Source organism: Mustelus asterias, chromosome 17, assembly GCF_964213995.1.
Source record: "Mustelus asterias chromosome 17, sMusAst1.hap1.1, whole genome shotgun sequence".
Classification (NCBI taxonomy): domain Eukaryota; kingdom Metazoa; phylum Chordata; class Chondrichthyes; order Carcharhiniformes; family Triakidae; genus Mustelus; species Mustelus asterias.
In genome coordinates this window covers 13,378,815-13,396,890 of record NC_135817.1, presented here as the reverse complement: position 1 = coordinate 13,396,890, position 18,076 = coordinate 13,378,815, and the positions used below count along the sequence as shown (strand labels likewise).

General features: G+C 48.9%; 1 protein-coding gene across 1 annotated transcript in view; it reads right to left on the bottom strand.

Moving 5' to 3' along the window:
- Positions 1-18,076, bottom strand: part of vwa8 (von Willebrand factor A domain containing 8) — a 375,899-nt gene that overhangs the window by 92,965 nt on the left and 264,858 nt on the right. The window contains exons 35-37 of the mRNA XM_078232307.1: positions 17,058-17,259; positions 14,657-14,738; positions 11,341-11,545 (exon numbers count right to left, since the gene is read on the bottom strand). Coding sequence (XP_078088433.1) covers positions 11,341-11,545; positions 14,657-14,738; positions 17,058-17,259 — 489 coding nt within the window. The remainder of the gene's footprint in view (positions 1-11,340; positions 11,546-14,656; positions 14,739-17,057; positions 17,260-18,076) is intronic.

Below are 18,076 nucleotides of genomic sequence, written 5' to 3'. Positions count from 1 at the left end.
TACAGGGTCACGGTGTACAGGGTCAGGTTCACAGTGTACAGGGTCACGTTCACAGTGACAGGGTCACATTCACGGTGTACAGGGTCAGGTTCACAGTGACAGGGTCACGTTCACAGTGTACAGGGTCACGTTCACAGTGCACAGGGTCAGGTTCACAGTGTACAGGGTCAGGTTCACAGTGTACAGGGTCACGTTCACAGTGTACAGGGTCACAGTGTACAGGGTCAGGTTCACAGTGTACAGGGTCACGTTCACAGTGACAGGGTCACGTTCACAGTGTACAGGGTCACACTCACAGTGTACAGGGTCACATTCACAGTGTACAGGGTCACGTTCACAGTGTACAGGGTCACATTCACAGTGTACAGGGTCACAGTGTACAGGGTCACGTTCACAGTGTACAGGGTCACAGTGTACAGGGTCAGGTTCACAGTGACAGGGTCACGTTCACAGTGACAGGGTCACGTTCACAGTGTACAGGGTCAGGGTCACAGTGTACAGATCACAGTGTACAGGGTCACGGTGTACAGGGTCACGGTGTACAGGGTCAGGTTCACAGTGTACAGATCACAGTGTACAGGGTCACGGTGTACAAGGTCACAGTGTACAGGGTCATGTTCACAGTGACAGGGTCACGTTCACAGTGACAGGGTCACAGTGACAGGGTCACGTTCACAGTGACAGGGTCACGTTCACAGTGACAGGGTCACGTTCACAGTGACAGGGTCACGTTCACAGTGACAGGGGCACGTTCACAGTGACAGGGTCACGTTCACAGTGTACAGGGTCACGTTCACAGTGTACAGGATCACGTTCACAGTGTACAGGGTCACAGTGTACAGGGTCACGTTCACAGTGCACAGGGTCACGTTCACAGTGACAGGGTCACGTTGACAGTGCACAGGGTCACGTTCACAGTGACAGGGTCACGTTGACAGTGCACAGGGTCACGTTCACAGTGTACAGGGTCACAGTGTACAGGGTCACAGTGCACAGGGTCACGTTCACAGTGACAGGGTCACGTTCACAGTGACAGGGTCACGTTCACAGCGTACATGGTCACGTTCACAGTGCACAGGGTCACGGTCACAGTGTACAGGGTCACGGTGCACAGGGTCACGTTGACAGTGCACAGGGTCACGTTGACAGTGCACAGGGTCACGTTGACAGTGCACAGGGTCACGTTCACAGTGTACACGGTCACGTTCACAGTGCACAGGGTCACGTTGACAGTGTACAGGGTCACAGTGTACACGGTCACGTTCACAGTGTACACGGTCACGTTCACAGTGTACAGGGTCACGTTCACAGTGCACAGGGGCACGTTCACAGTGTACAGGGTCACATTCACAGTGTACAGGGTCATGTTCACAGTGTACAGGGGCACGTTCACAGTGACAGGGTCACGTTCACAGTGACAGGGTCACGTTCACAGTGCACAGGGTCAGGTTCACAGTGACAGGGTCACACTCACAGTGTACAGGGTCACGTTCACAGTGACAGGGTCACGTTCACAGTGACAGGGTCACACTCACAGTGTACAGGGTCACGTTCACAGTGTACAGGGTCACATTCACAGTGTACAGGGTCACGTTCACAGTGTACAGGGTCATGTTCACAGTGACAGGGTCACGTTCACAGTGACAGGGTCACGTTCACAGTGCACAGGGTCATGTTCACAGTGACAGGGTCACGTTCACAGTGACAGGGTCACGTTCACAGTGTACAGGGTCATGTTCACAGTGTACAGGGTCATGTTCACAGTGCACAGGGTCATGTTCACAGTGCACAGGGGCACGTTCACAGTGTACAGGGTCATGTTCACAGTGCACAGGGTCATGTTCACAGTGCACAGGGGCACGTTCACAGTGTACAGGGTCACGTTCACAGTGTACAGGGTCACAGTGACAGGGTCATGTTCACAGTGTACAGGGTCACAGTGACAGGGTCATGTTCACAGTGCACAGGGGCACGTTCACAGTGTACAGGGTCACATTCACAGTGTACAGGGTCACGTTCACAGTGTACAGGGTCACGTTCACAGTGTACAGGGTCACAGTGTACAGGGTCACGTTCACAGTGTACAGGGTCACAGTGTACAGGGTCACGTTCACAGTGTACAGGGTCACGTTCACAGTGTACAGGGTCACATTCACAGTGTACAGGGTCACGTTCACAGTGTACAGGGTCACGTTCACAGTGTACAGGGTCACAGTGTACAGGGTCACGTTCACAGTGCACAGGGTCATGTTCACAGTGCACAGGGTCAGGTTCACAGTGCACACGGTCACATTCACAGTGTACAGGGTCACGTTCACAGTGACAGGGTCACGTTCACAGTGACAGGGTCACATTGACAGTGACAGGGTCACGTTCACAGTGCACAGGGTCACGTTCACAGTGACAGGGTCACGTTCACAGTGACAGGGTCACATTGACAGTGACAGGGTCACATTGACAGTGTACAGGGGCACGTTCACAGTGACAGGGTCACGTTCACAGTGTACAGGGTCACGTTCACAGCGTACATGGTCACAGTGTACAGGGTCACGTTCACAGTGACAGGGTCATGTTCACAGTGTACAGGGTCACGTTCACAGCGTACATGGTCACGTTCACAGTGCACAGGGTCACGGTCACAGTGTACAGGGTCACAGTGCACAGGGTCACGTTGACAGTGCACAGGGTCACGTTGACAGTGTACAGGGTCACAGTGTACAGGGTCACGTTCACAGTGTACACGGTCACGTTCACAGTGTACAGGGTCACGTTCACAGTGTACACGGTCACGTTCACAGTGCACAGGGTCACGTTGACAGTGTACAGGGTCACAGTGTACACGTTCACGTTCACAGTGTACACGGTCACGTTCACAGTGTACACGGTCACGTTCACAGTGTACACGGTCACGTTCACAGTGTACAGGGTCACAGTGCACAGGGTCATGTTCACAGTGCACAGGGTCACGTTCACAGTGTACAGGGTCACGTTCACAGTGTACAGGGTCATGTTCACAGTGTACAGGGTCACGTTCACAGTGTACAGGGTCACGTTCACAGTGTACAGGGTCACAGTGTACAGGGTCACGTTCACAGTGTACAGGGGCACGTTCACAGTGTACAGGGTCACGTTCACAGTGACAGGGTCACGTTCACAGTGTACAGGGGCACGTTCACAGTGCACAGGGTCACGTTCACAGTGTACAGGGTCATGTTCACAGTGCACAGGGTCACGTTCACAGTGTACAGGGTCACGTTCACAGTGTACCGGGGCACGTTCACAGTGCACAGGGTCACGTTCACAGTGTACAGGGTCACGTTCACAGTGTACAGGGTCACAGTGTACAGGGTCACGTTCACAGTGTACAGGGTCACACTCACAGTGTACAGGGTCACGTTCACAGTGTACAGGGTCACGTTCACAGTGTACCGGGGCACGTTCACAGTGCACAGGGTCACGTTCACAGTGTACAGGGTCACGTTCACAGTGTACAGGGTCACAGTGTACAGGGTCACGTTCACAGTGTACAGGGTCACATTCACAGTGTACAGGGTCACGTTGACAGTGTACAGGGTCACGTTCACAGTGTACAGGGGCACGTTCACAGTGTACAGGGTCACATTCACAGTGACAGGGTCACGTTCACAGTGTACAGGGTCACGTTCACAGTGCACAGGGTCACGTTCACAGTGTACAGGGTCACGTTCACAGTGTACAGGGTCACGTTCACAGTGTACAGGGTCACGTTCACAGTGTACAGGGTCACGTTCACAGTGACAGGGTCACGTTCACAGTGTACAGGGGCACATTCACAGTGACAGGGTCATGTTCACAGTGACAGGGTCACGTTCACAGTGACAGGGTCATGTTCACAGTGACAGGGTCACGTTCACAGTGACAGGGTCACGTTCACAGTGTACAGGGGCACGTTCACAGTGCACAGGGTCACGTTCACAGTGCACAGGGTCACGTTCACAGTGACAGGGTCATGTTCACAGTGACAGGGTCACGTTCACAGTGACAGGGTCACACTCACAGTGTACAGGGTCACGTTCACAGTGCACAGGGTCATGTTCACAGTGCACAGGGTCAGGTTCACAGTGTACAGGGTCACAGTGTACAGGGTCACGTTCACAGTGACAGGGTCACGTTCACAGTGACAGGGTCACATTGACAGTGTACAGGGTCACGTTCACAGTGCACAGGGTCATGTTCACAGTGCACAGGGTCAGGTTCACAGTGTACAGGGTCACAGTGTACAGGGGCACGTTCACAGTGACAGGGTCACGTTCACAGTGTACATGGTCACGTTCACAGTGCACAGGGTCACGGTCACAGTGTACAGGGTCACAGTGCACAGGGTCACGTTGACAGTGCACAGGGTCACGTTGACAGTGTACAGGGTCACAGTGTACAGGGTCACGTTCACAGTGTACACGGTCACGTTCACAGTGTACAGGGTCACGTTCACAGTGTACACGGTCACGTTCACAGTGCACAGGGTCACGTTGACAGTGTACAGGGTCACAGTGTACACGGTCACGTTCACAGTGTACACGGTCACGTTCACAGTGTACAGGGTCACGTTCACAGTGTACAGGGTCACGTTCACAGTGTACAGGGTCACAGTGCACAGTGTACAGGGTCACGTTCACAGTGTACAGGGGCACGTTCACAGTGTACAGGGTCACGTTCACAGTGTACAGGGTCACGTTCACAGTGTACAGGGTCACACTCACAGTGTACAGGGTCACGTTCACAGTGTACAGGGTCACGTTCACAGTGTACAGGGTCACGTTCACAGTGTACCGGGGCACGTTCACAGTGCACAGGGTCACGTTCACAGTGTACAGGGTCACGTTCACAGTGTACAGGGTCACAGTGTACAGGGTCACGTTCACAGTGCACAGGGTCATGTTCACAGTGCACAGGGTCACGTTGACAGTGTACAGGGTCACGTTCACAGTGTACAGGGTCACGTTCACAGTGCACAGGGTCACGTTGACAGTGTACAGGGTCACGTTCACAGTGCACAGGGTCATGTTCACAGTGCACAGGGTCACGTTGACAGTGTACAGGGTCACGTTCACAGTGCACAGGGTCATGTTCACAGTGCACAGGGTCACGTTGACAGTGTACAGGGTCACGTTCACAGTGTACAGGGTCACGTTCACAGTGCACAGGGTCACGTTGACAGTGTACAGGGTCACGTTCACAGTGCACAGGGTCACGTTCACAGTGCACAGGGTCATGTTCACAGTGTACAGGGTCACGTTCACAGTGCACAGGGTCACGTTCACAGTGTACAGGGTCACGTTCACAGTGCACAGGGTCACGTTGACAGTGTACAGGGTCACGTTCACAGTGCACAGGGTCACGTTCACAGTGCACAGGGTCATGTTCACAGTGTACAGGGTCACGTTCACAGTGCACAGGGTCACGTTCACAGTGTACAGGGTCACGTTGACAGTGTACAGGGTCACGTTCACAGTGTACAGGGTCACAGTGTACCGGGGCACGTTCACAGTGTACAGGGTCACGTTCACAGTGTACAGGGTCATGTTCACAGTGCACAGGGTCATGTTCACAGTGTACAGGGTCATGTTCACAGTGTACAGGGTCACGTTCACAGTGTACAGGGTCACAGTGTACCGGGGCACGTTCACAGTGTACAGGGTCACGTTCACAGTGTACAGGGTCATGTTCACAGTGCACAGGGTCATGTTCACAGTGTACAGGGTCATGTTCACAGTGTACAGGGTCATGTTCACAGTGTACAGGGTCACGTTCATAGTGCACAGGGTCACGTTGACAGTGTACAGGGGCACGTTCACAGTGTACAGGGTCTCAGTGTACAGGGTCACGTTCACAGTGTACAGGGTCACATTGACAGTGTACAGGGTCTCAGTGTACAGGGGCACGTTCACAGTGTACAGGGTCTCAGTGTACAGGGGCACGTTCACAGTGTACAGGGTCTCAGTGTACAGGGGCACGTTGACAGTGTACAGGGTCACGTTCACAGTGTACAGGGTCTCAGTGTACAGGGGCACGTTCACAGTGTACAGGGTCTCAGTGTACAGGGGCACGTTCACAGTGTACAGGGTCTCAGTGTACAGGGTCACGTTCACAGTGTACAGGGTCTCAGTGTACAGGGGCACGTTCACAGTGTACAGGGTCACGTTCACAGTGTACAGGGTCACGTTCACAGTGTACACGGTCACGTTCACAGTGACAGGGTCACGTTCACAGTGACAGGGTCACGTTCACAGTGACAGGGTCACGGTCACAGTGCACAGGGTCACGTTCACAGTGCACAGGGTCACGGTCACAGTGTACAGGGTCACGTTCACAGTGTACAGGGTCACGTTCACAGTGCACAGGGTCACGTTCACAGTGCACAGGGTCACGGTCACAGTGTACAGGGTCACAGTGCACAGGGTCACGTTCACAGTGCACAGGGTCACGTTGACAGTGTACAGGGTCACAGTGACAGGGTCACGTTCACAGTGTACAGGGTCACGTTCACAGTGCACAGGGTCACGTTGACAGTGTACAGGGTCACAGTGTACACGGTCACGTTCACAGTGCACAGGGTCACGTTCACAGTGCACAGGGTCACGGTCACAGTGTACAGGGTCACAGTGCACAGGGTCACGTTCACAGTGCACAGGGTCACGTTGACAGTGTACAGGGTCACAGTGACAGGGTCACGTTCACAGTGTACAGGGTCACGTTCACAGTGCACAGGGTCACGTTGACAGTGTACAGGGTCACAGTGTACACGGTCACGTTCACAGTGTACACGGTCACGTTCACAGTGTACACGGTCACGTTCACAGTGTACACGGTCACGTTCACAGTGCACAGGGTCACGTTCACAGTGCACAGGGTCACGTTGACAGTGTACAGGGTCACAGTGACAGGGTCACGTTCACAGTGTACAGGGTCACGTTCACAGTGCACAGGGTCACGTTGACAGTGTACAGGGTCACAGTGTACACGGTCACGTTCACAGTGTACACGGTCACGTTCACAGTGTACAGGGTCACGTTCACAGCGTACAGGGTCACGTTCACAGTGTACACGGTCACGTTCACAGTGTACAGGGTCACGTTCACAGCGTACAGGGTCATGTTCACAGTGTACAGGGTCACGTTCACAGCGTACAGGGTCACGTTCACAGTGTACAGGGGCACGTTCACAGTGCACAGGGTCACGTTCACAGTGTACAGGGTCATGTTCACAGTGTACAGGGTCATGTTCACAGTGTACAGGGTCATGTTCACAGTGTACAGGGTCACGTTCACAGTGTACAGGGTCACGTTCACAGTGTACAGGGTCATGTTCACAGTGTACAGGGTCATGTTCACAGTGTACAGGGTCACGTTCACAGTGTACAGGGTCACGTTCACAGTGTACAGGGTCACGTTCACAGTGTACAGGGTCACGTTCACAGTGTACAGGGTCATGTTCACAGTGTACAGGGTCATGTTCACAGTGTACAGGGTCACCTTCACGGCATACAGGGTCACATTCACAGTGTGCAGGGTCACAGTGTACAGGGTCACAGTATACAGGGTCACAGTGTACAGGGTCACAGTGTACAGGGTCACGTTCACGGCGTACAGGGTCACGTTCACGGCGTACAGGGTCACGTTCACAGTGTACAGGGTCACGTTCACAGTGCACAGGGTCACATTCACAGTGTGCAGGGTCACAGTGTACAGGGTCACAGTGTACAGGGTCACAGTGTACAGGGTCACGTTCACGGAGTACAGGGTCACGTTCACGGCGTACAGGGTCACGTTCACAGTGTACAGGGTCACGTTCACAGTGCACAGGGTCACATTCACAGTGTACAGGGTCACGTTCACGGAGTACAGGGTCACGTTCACGGCGTACAGGGTCACGTTCACAGTGTACAGGGTCACGTTCACAGTGTACAGGGTCACGTTCACGGCGTACAGGGTCACGTTCACAGTGCACAGGGTCACGTTCACAGTGCACAGGGTCACAGTGCACAGGGTCACGTTGACAGTGCACAGGGTCACGTTGACAGTGTACAGGGTCACGTTGACAGTGTAAACAGTTGTCGTGGTGGTGTTGTGTTTGGGCCACAGCACATGATATGCACTTGGATTCTTTGAATAGGCAGCTGTGGGATTTGACTGGCTGATTGCCACTTCTATGAAATTCTTGCGGACTGCAGAGAATGTTGATAAAGGGAATGCAGTGGATGTTGTCCACATGGATTTTAAGGAAGCATTCGACAAAGTTTCACATAGAATGCCAGTTTACAAAATTTAGTTGGTATCGTAAAAATCTGTGTTTAAAACCGTAGAATCTGGTGGTTTCATTCTCTTGTTCAATAACTGCGATTTCAAATTTTCTTTGCGATTAATAAAATGTCACTGGTCTCAACCTTGATCGTATTACATGGGACACTGCTTATACCATTAAAAAATCTTACTAATTTGCATTGTTCCTTTCTATAAAACACACTTAGTATTGAATGATATCAATATAATTAAATAGACAGTGCATCTGTGAATATATACTGTGGCCATCAAGGTGTGTTGTATCTCCACTGTATTCTGTACCACTACATCACCTGACACTATGAGCAGCACCATGGAGGATCGACAGACTTTATTAATTCTTACTCCTCTCCGTTTGCACAACTTTGGAATCGGATCCTACAAAAGGGAGGTCACTTCATCCGGGGACTTTACAGATAAACACAAAAGGGCAGGAGGCCTCGTTCGTGTAGCCTCGAGCAGACTGGAACCCACATCCCAGAGAAAAGAAACAATTATCATTTAGATAGTGCCTTATATGAATTTAGGATGTGTCCCAAAGCTCTTTGCAACTACTAAACTACTTTAGTGTAGTCACTGTGGTAATTAGGAATCGTGGAAGCTATTTGCAATTGCAGGTGCCACAAAAGTAATGTCTTCCTGGCCAGACTGTCTGTTATTGTGATATGAGTTGAAGAATAAACATTGGCTGTTTAGTGCTGGTTAGCTAAGTTGGCTAGATGGCCAAAGGCCCAATCCCCATACTGCCTGTAGTATTCATGGAGGGCTGCCTTTCCCCATGTTCGATCTGGAGTGGTGCCTCTCAAGCTATTTCACCACTTGTCTCTCTCTAATGGAGAGAGTAGCTTACAACCCCGCCCCCCTCCGATTCCTCGCAGCTACATTTTCTTCCAAATCACCTGTACACACTATGAACAACAAAGGTCCCAGAACTGATCTCTGTGGAACACTGCTAGACAGTAAGAAGTCTCACAACACCAGGTTAAAGTCCAACAGGTTTATTTGGTAGCAAAAGCCACAAGCTTTCGGAGCGCTGCTCCTTCGTCAGATGGAGATGGAGTGGAAACATTTCCACTCCATCTGACAAAGGAGCAGCGCTCCGAAAGCTTATGATATTTGCTACCAAATAAACCTGTTGGACTTTAACCTGGTGTTGTGAGACTTCTTACTGTGTTCACCCCAGTCCAATGCCGGCATCTCCACATCAACACTGCTAGACACAGCCTTCCACTCAGAAAAGCAACCCTCTACTGCTACCCTCAACATGGTGGCGGGGGGGGGGGGGGGGGGGGGAACTCTCCCGATCGTCTGTAAAATAGTGCCCTGGGATCTTTTACCTTCACCTGAGGGGGCTAATGGGGCCTCTGCTAAACTTCTTGAAAAGCAACACGCTGCTGCTTCTTTTTATTTCATTATTTTTATTTTCGAGCACATTCCATTGGAAATGCTGACCACTGACTGACATGGAGAATAAGTGACCATCTCCATGTTGTTGATCCTCTGTATTCTGTATTTGTAAGTAAACTCCCTCTAATTGGACATTTGTAACTCAGTTAGCAGTTTACTGAATTCAGAACAAAAGCCAGGCTGCTTGCACAGACAGAGCAACAATTCCAATGGAAAATGAGTAAGTCTACACTTCAGCACATTGTGGAGTCTTCCGCCATCTGCTGGTGATTTTCAGCCTCCCAGTACAAAAACACGAGCAGCTATTTTGAGTTCTATCCTGTCTGTTATCCTGTCCAAAAAGACTTGCATTCATATGGCACCTTTCATGATTTTAGGATATCCCAGCTTGTGTGCATTTCTAAAGTGTAGTCACTGTTGTAATGTAGCGAACCCAGCAGCCATTTTGTACACAGCAAGCTCCCACAAACAACAATGTGTTAATGACCAGATAATCTACTTTAGCAATATTTGGTAAGGGATAAATATTGGCTCAGACAGCAGGCAGAAACACCCCTGTGCTTATCCAAAATTGTTCCATGGATTTTTTGTGAGCAGCTGAGAAGGCACACAAGGCCTCAGTTTAACCTCTTATCTGAAAGACTGCAATCTCTGGCAATGCAGCATCTCACTGTCCAGCACTGTGAAAGATATCAAAGCTCCTATAACAGTTCAGTGGGTTTAAAATATGAATGACTAGCCCAAGAAAACAGATTAGGTGGCCAACATGTCCCAGTCTGTGGCAGGTTTCTAGTTTTGACTTGGGCAGGGGTAGTTAGTCTTAGCAACACTGAGCTGGACAGTGAAAAGTCACCAAGGTTCTGAGGATAGTGAATCTGTGGATTTCTGATAGAGGTTTACAAGATTATGATTGTCATGGACAGAATGGATCGTCAGATGCTCTTTCCTAGGGTAGAAAAGTCAAGTACTGGGGGACATAGGTTTAAGGTGCGTGGGGAAAAGTTTAGAGGAGATGTGCGAGGCAAGTTTTTTTACACAGAGGGTGGTGAATGTCTGGAACGCGCTGCCCGGGGAGATGGTGGGAGCAGGTACAATAGCGGCATTTAAGGGGCAACTAGACGAATACATGAATAAGACGGGAATGGAAGGATACGGACCCTTAAGTGCGTAGGGTTTTAGTTTAGGCAGGCATCATGATCGGCGCAGGCTTCGAGGGTCGAAGGGCCTGTTCCTGTGCTGTTCTTTGTTCCCAATCCTGAGTAAAATCCAGCTGGATCAGTGGGAATTTGGGACTAAGGATGTCTGTCCTTTCAAGGAGCTCGCACAGCGATGACAGGGTGAACATTCTCCTTCTGTGCTGTAAGTTTCTATCATTATAGCAAGTGATTTAGTCGTTAGCACATTGCTGTTCGTTGGATCTTGCTGTACAAAAATGGTTGCCGCATTTCATACACCCCATCAGTAAGTACACCGCAAAAATTACTTAATTGCTGCATACATTGTAAGATTTCCTGAGGTCACATATGGTGCTTTATAAATACACCTTTCTTTCAGAAACAACACAAGTTTATTTCCAACTTGTCAACCATTAAGTTTATTGTAAATGATTCCCAACCTGTAGGGGTCGTCCATCCTCCTGTCCAATCATGTTTCTCCATTCCAGCAGGGAGCGCTGTAAATGATCAAATCCGGTTTCCCAAACTCGCACATGCCCTCCCAGATCCACCGTCACCACTCCTCCAGCTCCCATGGGTGCTATCAGAACATCTGTGTCTGAGATTTTAGACAACCACTGAGTGTATGGAGAGATGGACAGCACACTGCAAGGAAGAAAAAGAATAATATCAGCACAGCCAGCCCAGTGTGAAAAGACTGGAGTTTCACGTTTGCATGTTCTCCCCTGTCTGAATGGGTGCTCTCTGGTTTCCTCCCACAGTCCAAATATGTGCAGGTTAGGTTGATTGGCCATGCTAAATTGACCCATAGTGTCAGCGGGCTGGCAGAGTAAATACGTGAGGTTAGAGGGACAGGGCCTGGGTGGATTGTGGTCGATGCAGACTCAATGGACCAAATGGTCTCCTTCTGCACTGTAGGCAGTAATCATTCTATGATTTTATGATTCAATTGGCCAGTTCTGAGCCATAGGGTCTGAGGGTAGTGAATCTGTGGGATTTTTTTACTGCAGAGGCCGGGTCACTCGGTATGTTCAGGACTGAGATAGACAGGGTTTCAATCAGTAAGGGAATCAAGGATTTTGGGGATAAGGCAGGAAAATGGAGTTGAGGATTATCGTAACAGTTCAGTCATGTTATTATTGAATGGCGGAGCAGACACAATGGGTCGAATGGCCTACTTCTGCTCCTATACCTTATGGTCTAAAGTGAGTTAAAACGCTAATACTGGCGGAGCACATTTCTAAATGGGTGGTCCATGCATAGAGTTTCCTTTGCCAGCAGTGAATTAAAAAAAACACTTGTAGGATGTGGGTGTTGCTGGCTAGGCCAGTATTTGTTGCCCATCCTTAATTATCCTAGAGAAGGTGGTGGAGAACTGCTTCCTTAAACCACTGCAGTCCATGTAGTATAGGTCCACCCACAGTGCTGTTAGGGAGGGAGTTACAGGATTTTGATTCAGCAACAGTGAAGGAACAGTGGTGGTGTTCCCAGGAATCTGCTGTTCTTGTCCTTCTAGATGGTAGAAATCGTGGGTGTGGATGGTGCTGTCAAAGGAACCTTGGTGAGTTCCTGCAGTGTATCAAGTAGATGAGTACACATGGCTCTCATTGTTCATCATTAGTGGAAAGATTGAATAGAAACATAGAAAAACTACAGCACAAACAGGCCCTTCGGCCCACAAGTTGTGCTGAACCCTACCTTCTAGACCTACCTATAACCCTCCATCCTATTAAGCTCCGTGTACTCATCCAGGAGTCTCTTAAAAGACCCTATTGAGTTCGCCTCCACCACCACTGGCGGCACCCGATTCCACTCGCCCACCACCCTCTGTGTGAAAAACTTACCCCTAACATCTCCCCTGTACCTACCCCCCAGCACCTTAAACCTGTGTCCTCTCGTAGCAGACATTTCCACCCTGGGAAAAAGCCTCTGAGAGTCCACCCGATCTATGCCTCTCAATGTTTGTGGAAAGGGTGTCAATCAAACAGGCTGCTTTGTCCTGGATGGTGTTGAGCTTCTTGAGTGTTGTTGAAGCTGCACTCATCCAGGCAAGGATTCCATCACACTCCTGACTTGTGCCTTGTAGATTGTGGACAGGTTTTGGGGAGTCAGGAGGTACATAGAACATAGAACAGTACAGCACAGAACAGGCCCTTTGGCCCACGATGTTGTGCCGAGCTTTATCTGAAACCAAGATCAAGCTATCCCACTCCCTATCATCCTGGTGTGCTCCATGTGCCTATCCAATAACCGCTTAAATGTTCCTAAAGTGTCTGACTCCACTATCACTGCAGGCAGTCCATTCCACACCCCAACCACTCTCTGCGTAAAGAACCTACCTCTGATATCCTTCCTGTATCTCCCACCACGAACCCTATAGTTATGCCCCCTTGTAATAGCTCCATCCACCCGAGGAAATAGTCTTTGATGAGTTTACCCTAGCTAGTCCCCTTGGCACTAAGGGGCAATTTAGTGTGGCAAGTTTCTTTGCTGCAGGATTCTTAACCTTTGACCTGCTTTGGTAGCTACAGTATTTATCTGGCTAGTCCAATTCAGTTTCTGGTACACGGTAACCCCCAGGATGCTGATAGGAAAAGTTACAGAGCACATGCAGCACAGAAACTGGTCTATGTTGGTAGTTATGTGCGAAATGAGTCTTCTCCCAGCCCTCTTCATCTAACCCTATTTTAAAAACCTATTCTTGTCTCCCTCCTGTACTTACTAAGTTTCCTCTTAAATGCCCCATTAAGTTAATCTCAACCTCTCCATGTGACAATGAGCTCCACATTCTCCTCACTTGTTGGCTGCAAAGATGTTCCACCTGGATTCCCAATTGGATTTACTGGTGACAGTTTTATATTAATAATCACGGGGCGTCACGGTGGCACAGTGGTTAGCACTGCTGCCTCACAGCGCCAGGGACCCAGGTTCAATTCCCAGCTTGGGTCACTGTGTGGAGTTTGCACATTCTCCCCGTGTCTGTGTAGGTTTCCTCCGGGTGCTCCGGTTTCCTCCCACAGTTTGAAGCTGTGTGGGTTAGGTGGATTGGCCACACTAAATTGCCCCTTAGTGCCAAAGGGACTAGCTAGGGTAAATGCATAAGTGGATAGGGCTTGGGTTGGATTGTGGTCGGTGCAGGCTTGATGGGCCAAATGGCCTCCTTCTGCACTGTAAGATTCTATGATTCCATTCCCCAGTTTTGTTCTTTCTTCTCCCCCACAAGTAGAAACTCGGTGGATGTGCACCTCACAGTTTTCAATCGATGAGTCGTAGATTGTACCTGAAATAAATATAAATTATGTCCTTTGAAGTTTGGGCCGAGCTATTTAGGAACTAAGCTAGGAATACACCTTCATACGAAAGTGAAAATCTAGAACGTTCTCCTGCAGAAAACTACTGAGGATTAATTAAAATGTCAAAATCATAGAATCCCTATACTGCCATTCGGCCCATCGAGGAGGCCATTCGGCCCATCGAGTCTGCACTGACCAGAATCCCACCCGGGCTCTATTCCCGTAACCCCACATATTTACCCTGCTAATCCCCCTGACACTAGAGTCAATTTATCATGGCCAATCAACTTAACCCGCACATCTTTGGACAAAACATCCATTGCTTGATTCTTGATAGGCAAGGAACCAGGGTAGGTGAATGGAATTTAGATATAAATCAGGCAAGATTTAACATATTTGGGGGGATCCAGCTCAAGAGGCTGGATGTCCTCCTCCTGTTCCTGTGTTTCTGGACTTTGCTCACCTTGGAATGGGGATATATTTAATCTTTTTGGAGTTCAGATCAGTTACTTCCAAGAATCCTGCATTGTTTGGAGGCTTTACATCTATGGGAAAAGGAAACAATAGCACTGGTGATTAGAGCGGGGCAAAAGCTTCTCTTCTTATTGAACGTGAAAGAGCAACAACATTACAATACCTTTTTTGCTGCATTATAAATATTCCACTATTAACTGCATTATAGGCTGCTGAAGTGTAACTGGGTAATTTAGTGAGTGTTCAGCTTGAAGATTGCCAGATGTCAATACTGTGCTTATCTGAGTCAAATAGAGGTCAGGTGTCCTTGAGCAGATCTCCAAGTCAAGTAGAGGGCAGATTGATGTTTTCCCCATTATTTAAGTGCACATTTCTGACTGAAGTGTATCTGCAATCTCTCAAAACATTTCTATTTCTCAAGTGTCAGTCTCTCCTCTGAGGCAGAAACTCGAGTTCAAGTTCCAAGTAAAGAGAGTGAATCCAGGTTGACTTTTGCAGGATAGTACAGAAAGCATTGTCCGAGGGAACATACTTTGGAACTCTGGAGAGGGGCAGCAGGGTGACGCAGTGATTAGCACTGCTGCCTCACAGCTCCAAGGACCTATGTTCAATTCTGGCCTCGGGTCACTGTCTGTGTGGAGTTTGCATGTTCTCCCCGCGTCTGTATGAGTTTCCTCTGGGTTCTCCGCTTTCCTCCCATACTCCAAAGATGTGCAGGTTAGGTGGATTGGCATGGTAAATTGCCCCTTAGTGTCCAAATATGTGTAGGCTACGGGGATTAGCAGGGTAAATACGTGCGGCTTGCGGATAGGGTGGGGAGTGGGCCTGGGTGAAGATGCTCTGTTGGAGAGTTGGTGCAGGCTTGATGGGCTGAATGGCCTCCTTCTACACTGTAGGGATTCAATGATGATGATTCTATGAGATCCCACTCTTCGAAAAAGAACAAGCAGCTCCTCCCTGGTTCATATCCAACCACTTGAATTTATATATCCCTCTCCTAACCACTGACCCAAATAATCTGGTTATTGTCTCATTACTGTTTTTGGAAACGTTCTGTTTTTTAACAACAGTGACTACAAGTCAAGACTATTTCATTGGCTGGTAAGCACTGTGGGATGCCATGACCATGTAAAGGTGCTATATAAATGAAATCAGTTTTTCATGTTCAGCTGCAGGATTCATTTGTGCAGCTATTTTTTATTTTAAAAGTAAACTGGTTCTGGAGGAAACTGAACGGCTGCTGTCATTCTAAAGAATCCACAGTTACAATGGGATCACACTCGCGGTAGGTGTTTGGAAGGGGTCATTGACATTAGACAGGATTTTCCAGACGCACTTGCCCCAAGACAGGAAAATCCCGCCCGAGGTCAACTGACCTTTGCGTGGTCTGCGTTCCATCCGCTATGATTTCCGTGGTGGGCTGGACGGGAAAAACCCATTGGCTTTCGTTTTGTCAAATATTCAGCTGAAGGATAATGCAGCCCATTGAAGATGTTATACTGAAGTCAGTGGAGGTGTAACAAAAGATGGAGTTAGGTGTCATCAACATCCATTTGGGAGCTGATCCCATGTAAGTGTACAATGTTACTAATGGATATTGTGTGCTCAAGGAACAGGAAAGGGCCATGGAGAACTCACAATGCACTAGTGCGGGAGTGGAATGAAAAGATTTGCTGCAGATACTGTGCTCAATCTGTGGAACTCTTTGCCGCACAGGCTGTGGAGGCCAGGTCATTGAGTGTCTTTAAGACAGAGATAGATAGGTTCTTGATTAATAAGGGGATCAGGGGTTATGGGGAAAAGGCAGGAGAATGGGGATGAGAAAAACATCAGCCATGATTGAATGGCGGAGCGGACTCGATGGGCCGAGTGGCCTAATTCTGCTCCTATGCCTTATGGTCTCTACAACTGGAAGGGAGGCTTTGGAGGAAAATGGTCACCTGTGTTGAAATCTTTATTCTTTCATGGGATGTGGGCGTCACTGGCAAGGCCAGCATTTGTCGCCCATCCTAAATTGCTCTTGAACTGAGTGGCTCCTCAGGCTTTTCAGAGGGCAGTTAGTCAACTGTAGGTCAGACCAGGTAAGGATGGCAGATTTCCTTCCCTGAAGCACATTAGATAAGGAAGTTGCATAGGGGACAGTAGTTTGCAAAGGCAGAGGACTGCTGTTGGGTTCTTTTGATAAAGGTTAGCAAATTTAAAAAGGAGAAAGGCCAGGAAAGGAGATTGGATGGTAAATGGGATAGAGTGGAAGGCAGATTCCAGGGTTCATGTTGAAAACTATGAATGTGGTTCTGTTCTTAGATGATCTGTTTATTTGACTCAGTGTCTGACATGATAATCCCTCTATTTGAAGGGACAGTGTGCAGAACTTCAGCAGCACCACTCACCTTTTGGGTAGATTTCGCTAACTGGCACTTCTCCAGCAGCAACAGCACGAATCACCTGGTTTGCTCCTGTCAGAGTTATGCAGTTGGCTTGTTTCACATTCCCAGACTGATGGCTCCCGCTGAAGAACTTATCCCTTGTGGAGCCAGCAGCAGAACTGTCCAATTGAGTCCTTCGTTTCCACGTGTACACCTCATTGGGAGACTGTAGGGGCACATTTTAGCATTCAGTAATCCACAAAAGAGATAATAGTTACTAAAATGCAAATCAAAACTGTTGGTCAAGAGATTCATTCTGCCTGTGCAATTGTCAAAACATGTATTTGCTGCAATTTCTTTCAACTGATAAGAACTAATGAACACAAGCAGGAAAAGTAAATGGATGGATTTGCAGAGAGGAGGAATAGGGCAGGTGGTACACCTGTATCATGGACCTCAGCAGGGTAACAGCACAACTACAAATCATGGAAACACCAACACTTGGTTTTCCAACTTGTTCCCAAGTTTCAAACTGTACACTTTGAAGTTTGCGTGCTCTTGGACTGCACTACCAGGTAAATTCCTATCCAAGAACTGAGCATCAGTAAAATGTACAATGGATGTTTGAGTGGTTTGGGATGAATGGGCTTTACAGTTAGTAGTTTTGGATGGGATGAGGGGTGGTGTAGGATGGGTTGGATGAGCTGGGGTAGGATATGTTGGATGGGCTGAGTGGTGGGGTAGGATGGGCTGAGTGGTGGAGTAGGCTCGGCTGGATGGGCTCTCCTTTCCCGAGTATAGTGAGTGAACATTAAATGCTCCTGAACAAAATATCAAGGTTCAAATTGTGTAGGAGGATTTGGCTGGTGGTGAGTAGGAGATAGCGCATTAACACTGGTGTCTTAAACCTGTAAATAATGGTGAAATGCTCTATGCTAGAGTGCAGCCTCACCATTTCACCCATCTTATGTGCATCTTAAGAATTTAGAGTGATCGTCTTGCTATGGGTGTGCTTGCCTTACCCTAGTAGATGGAATAACACT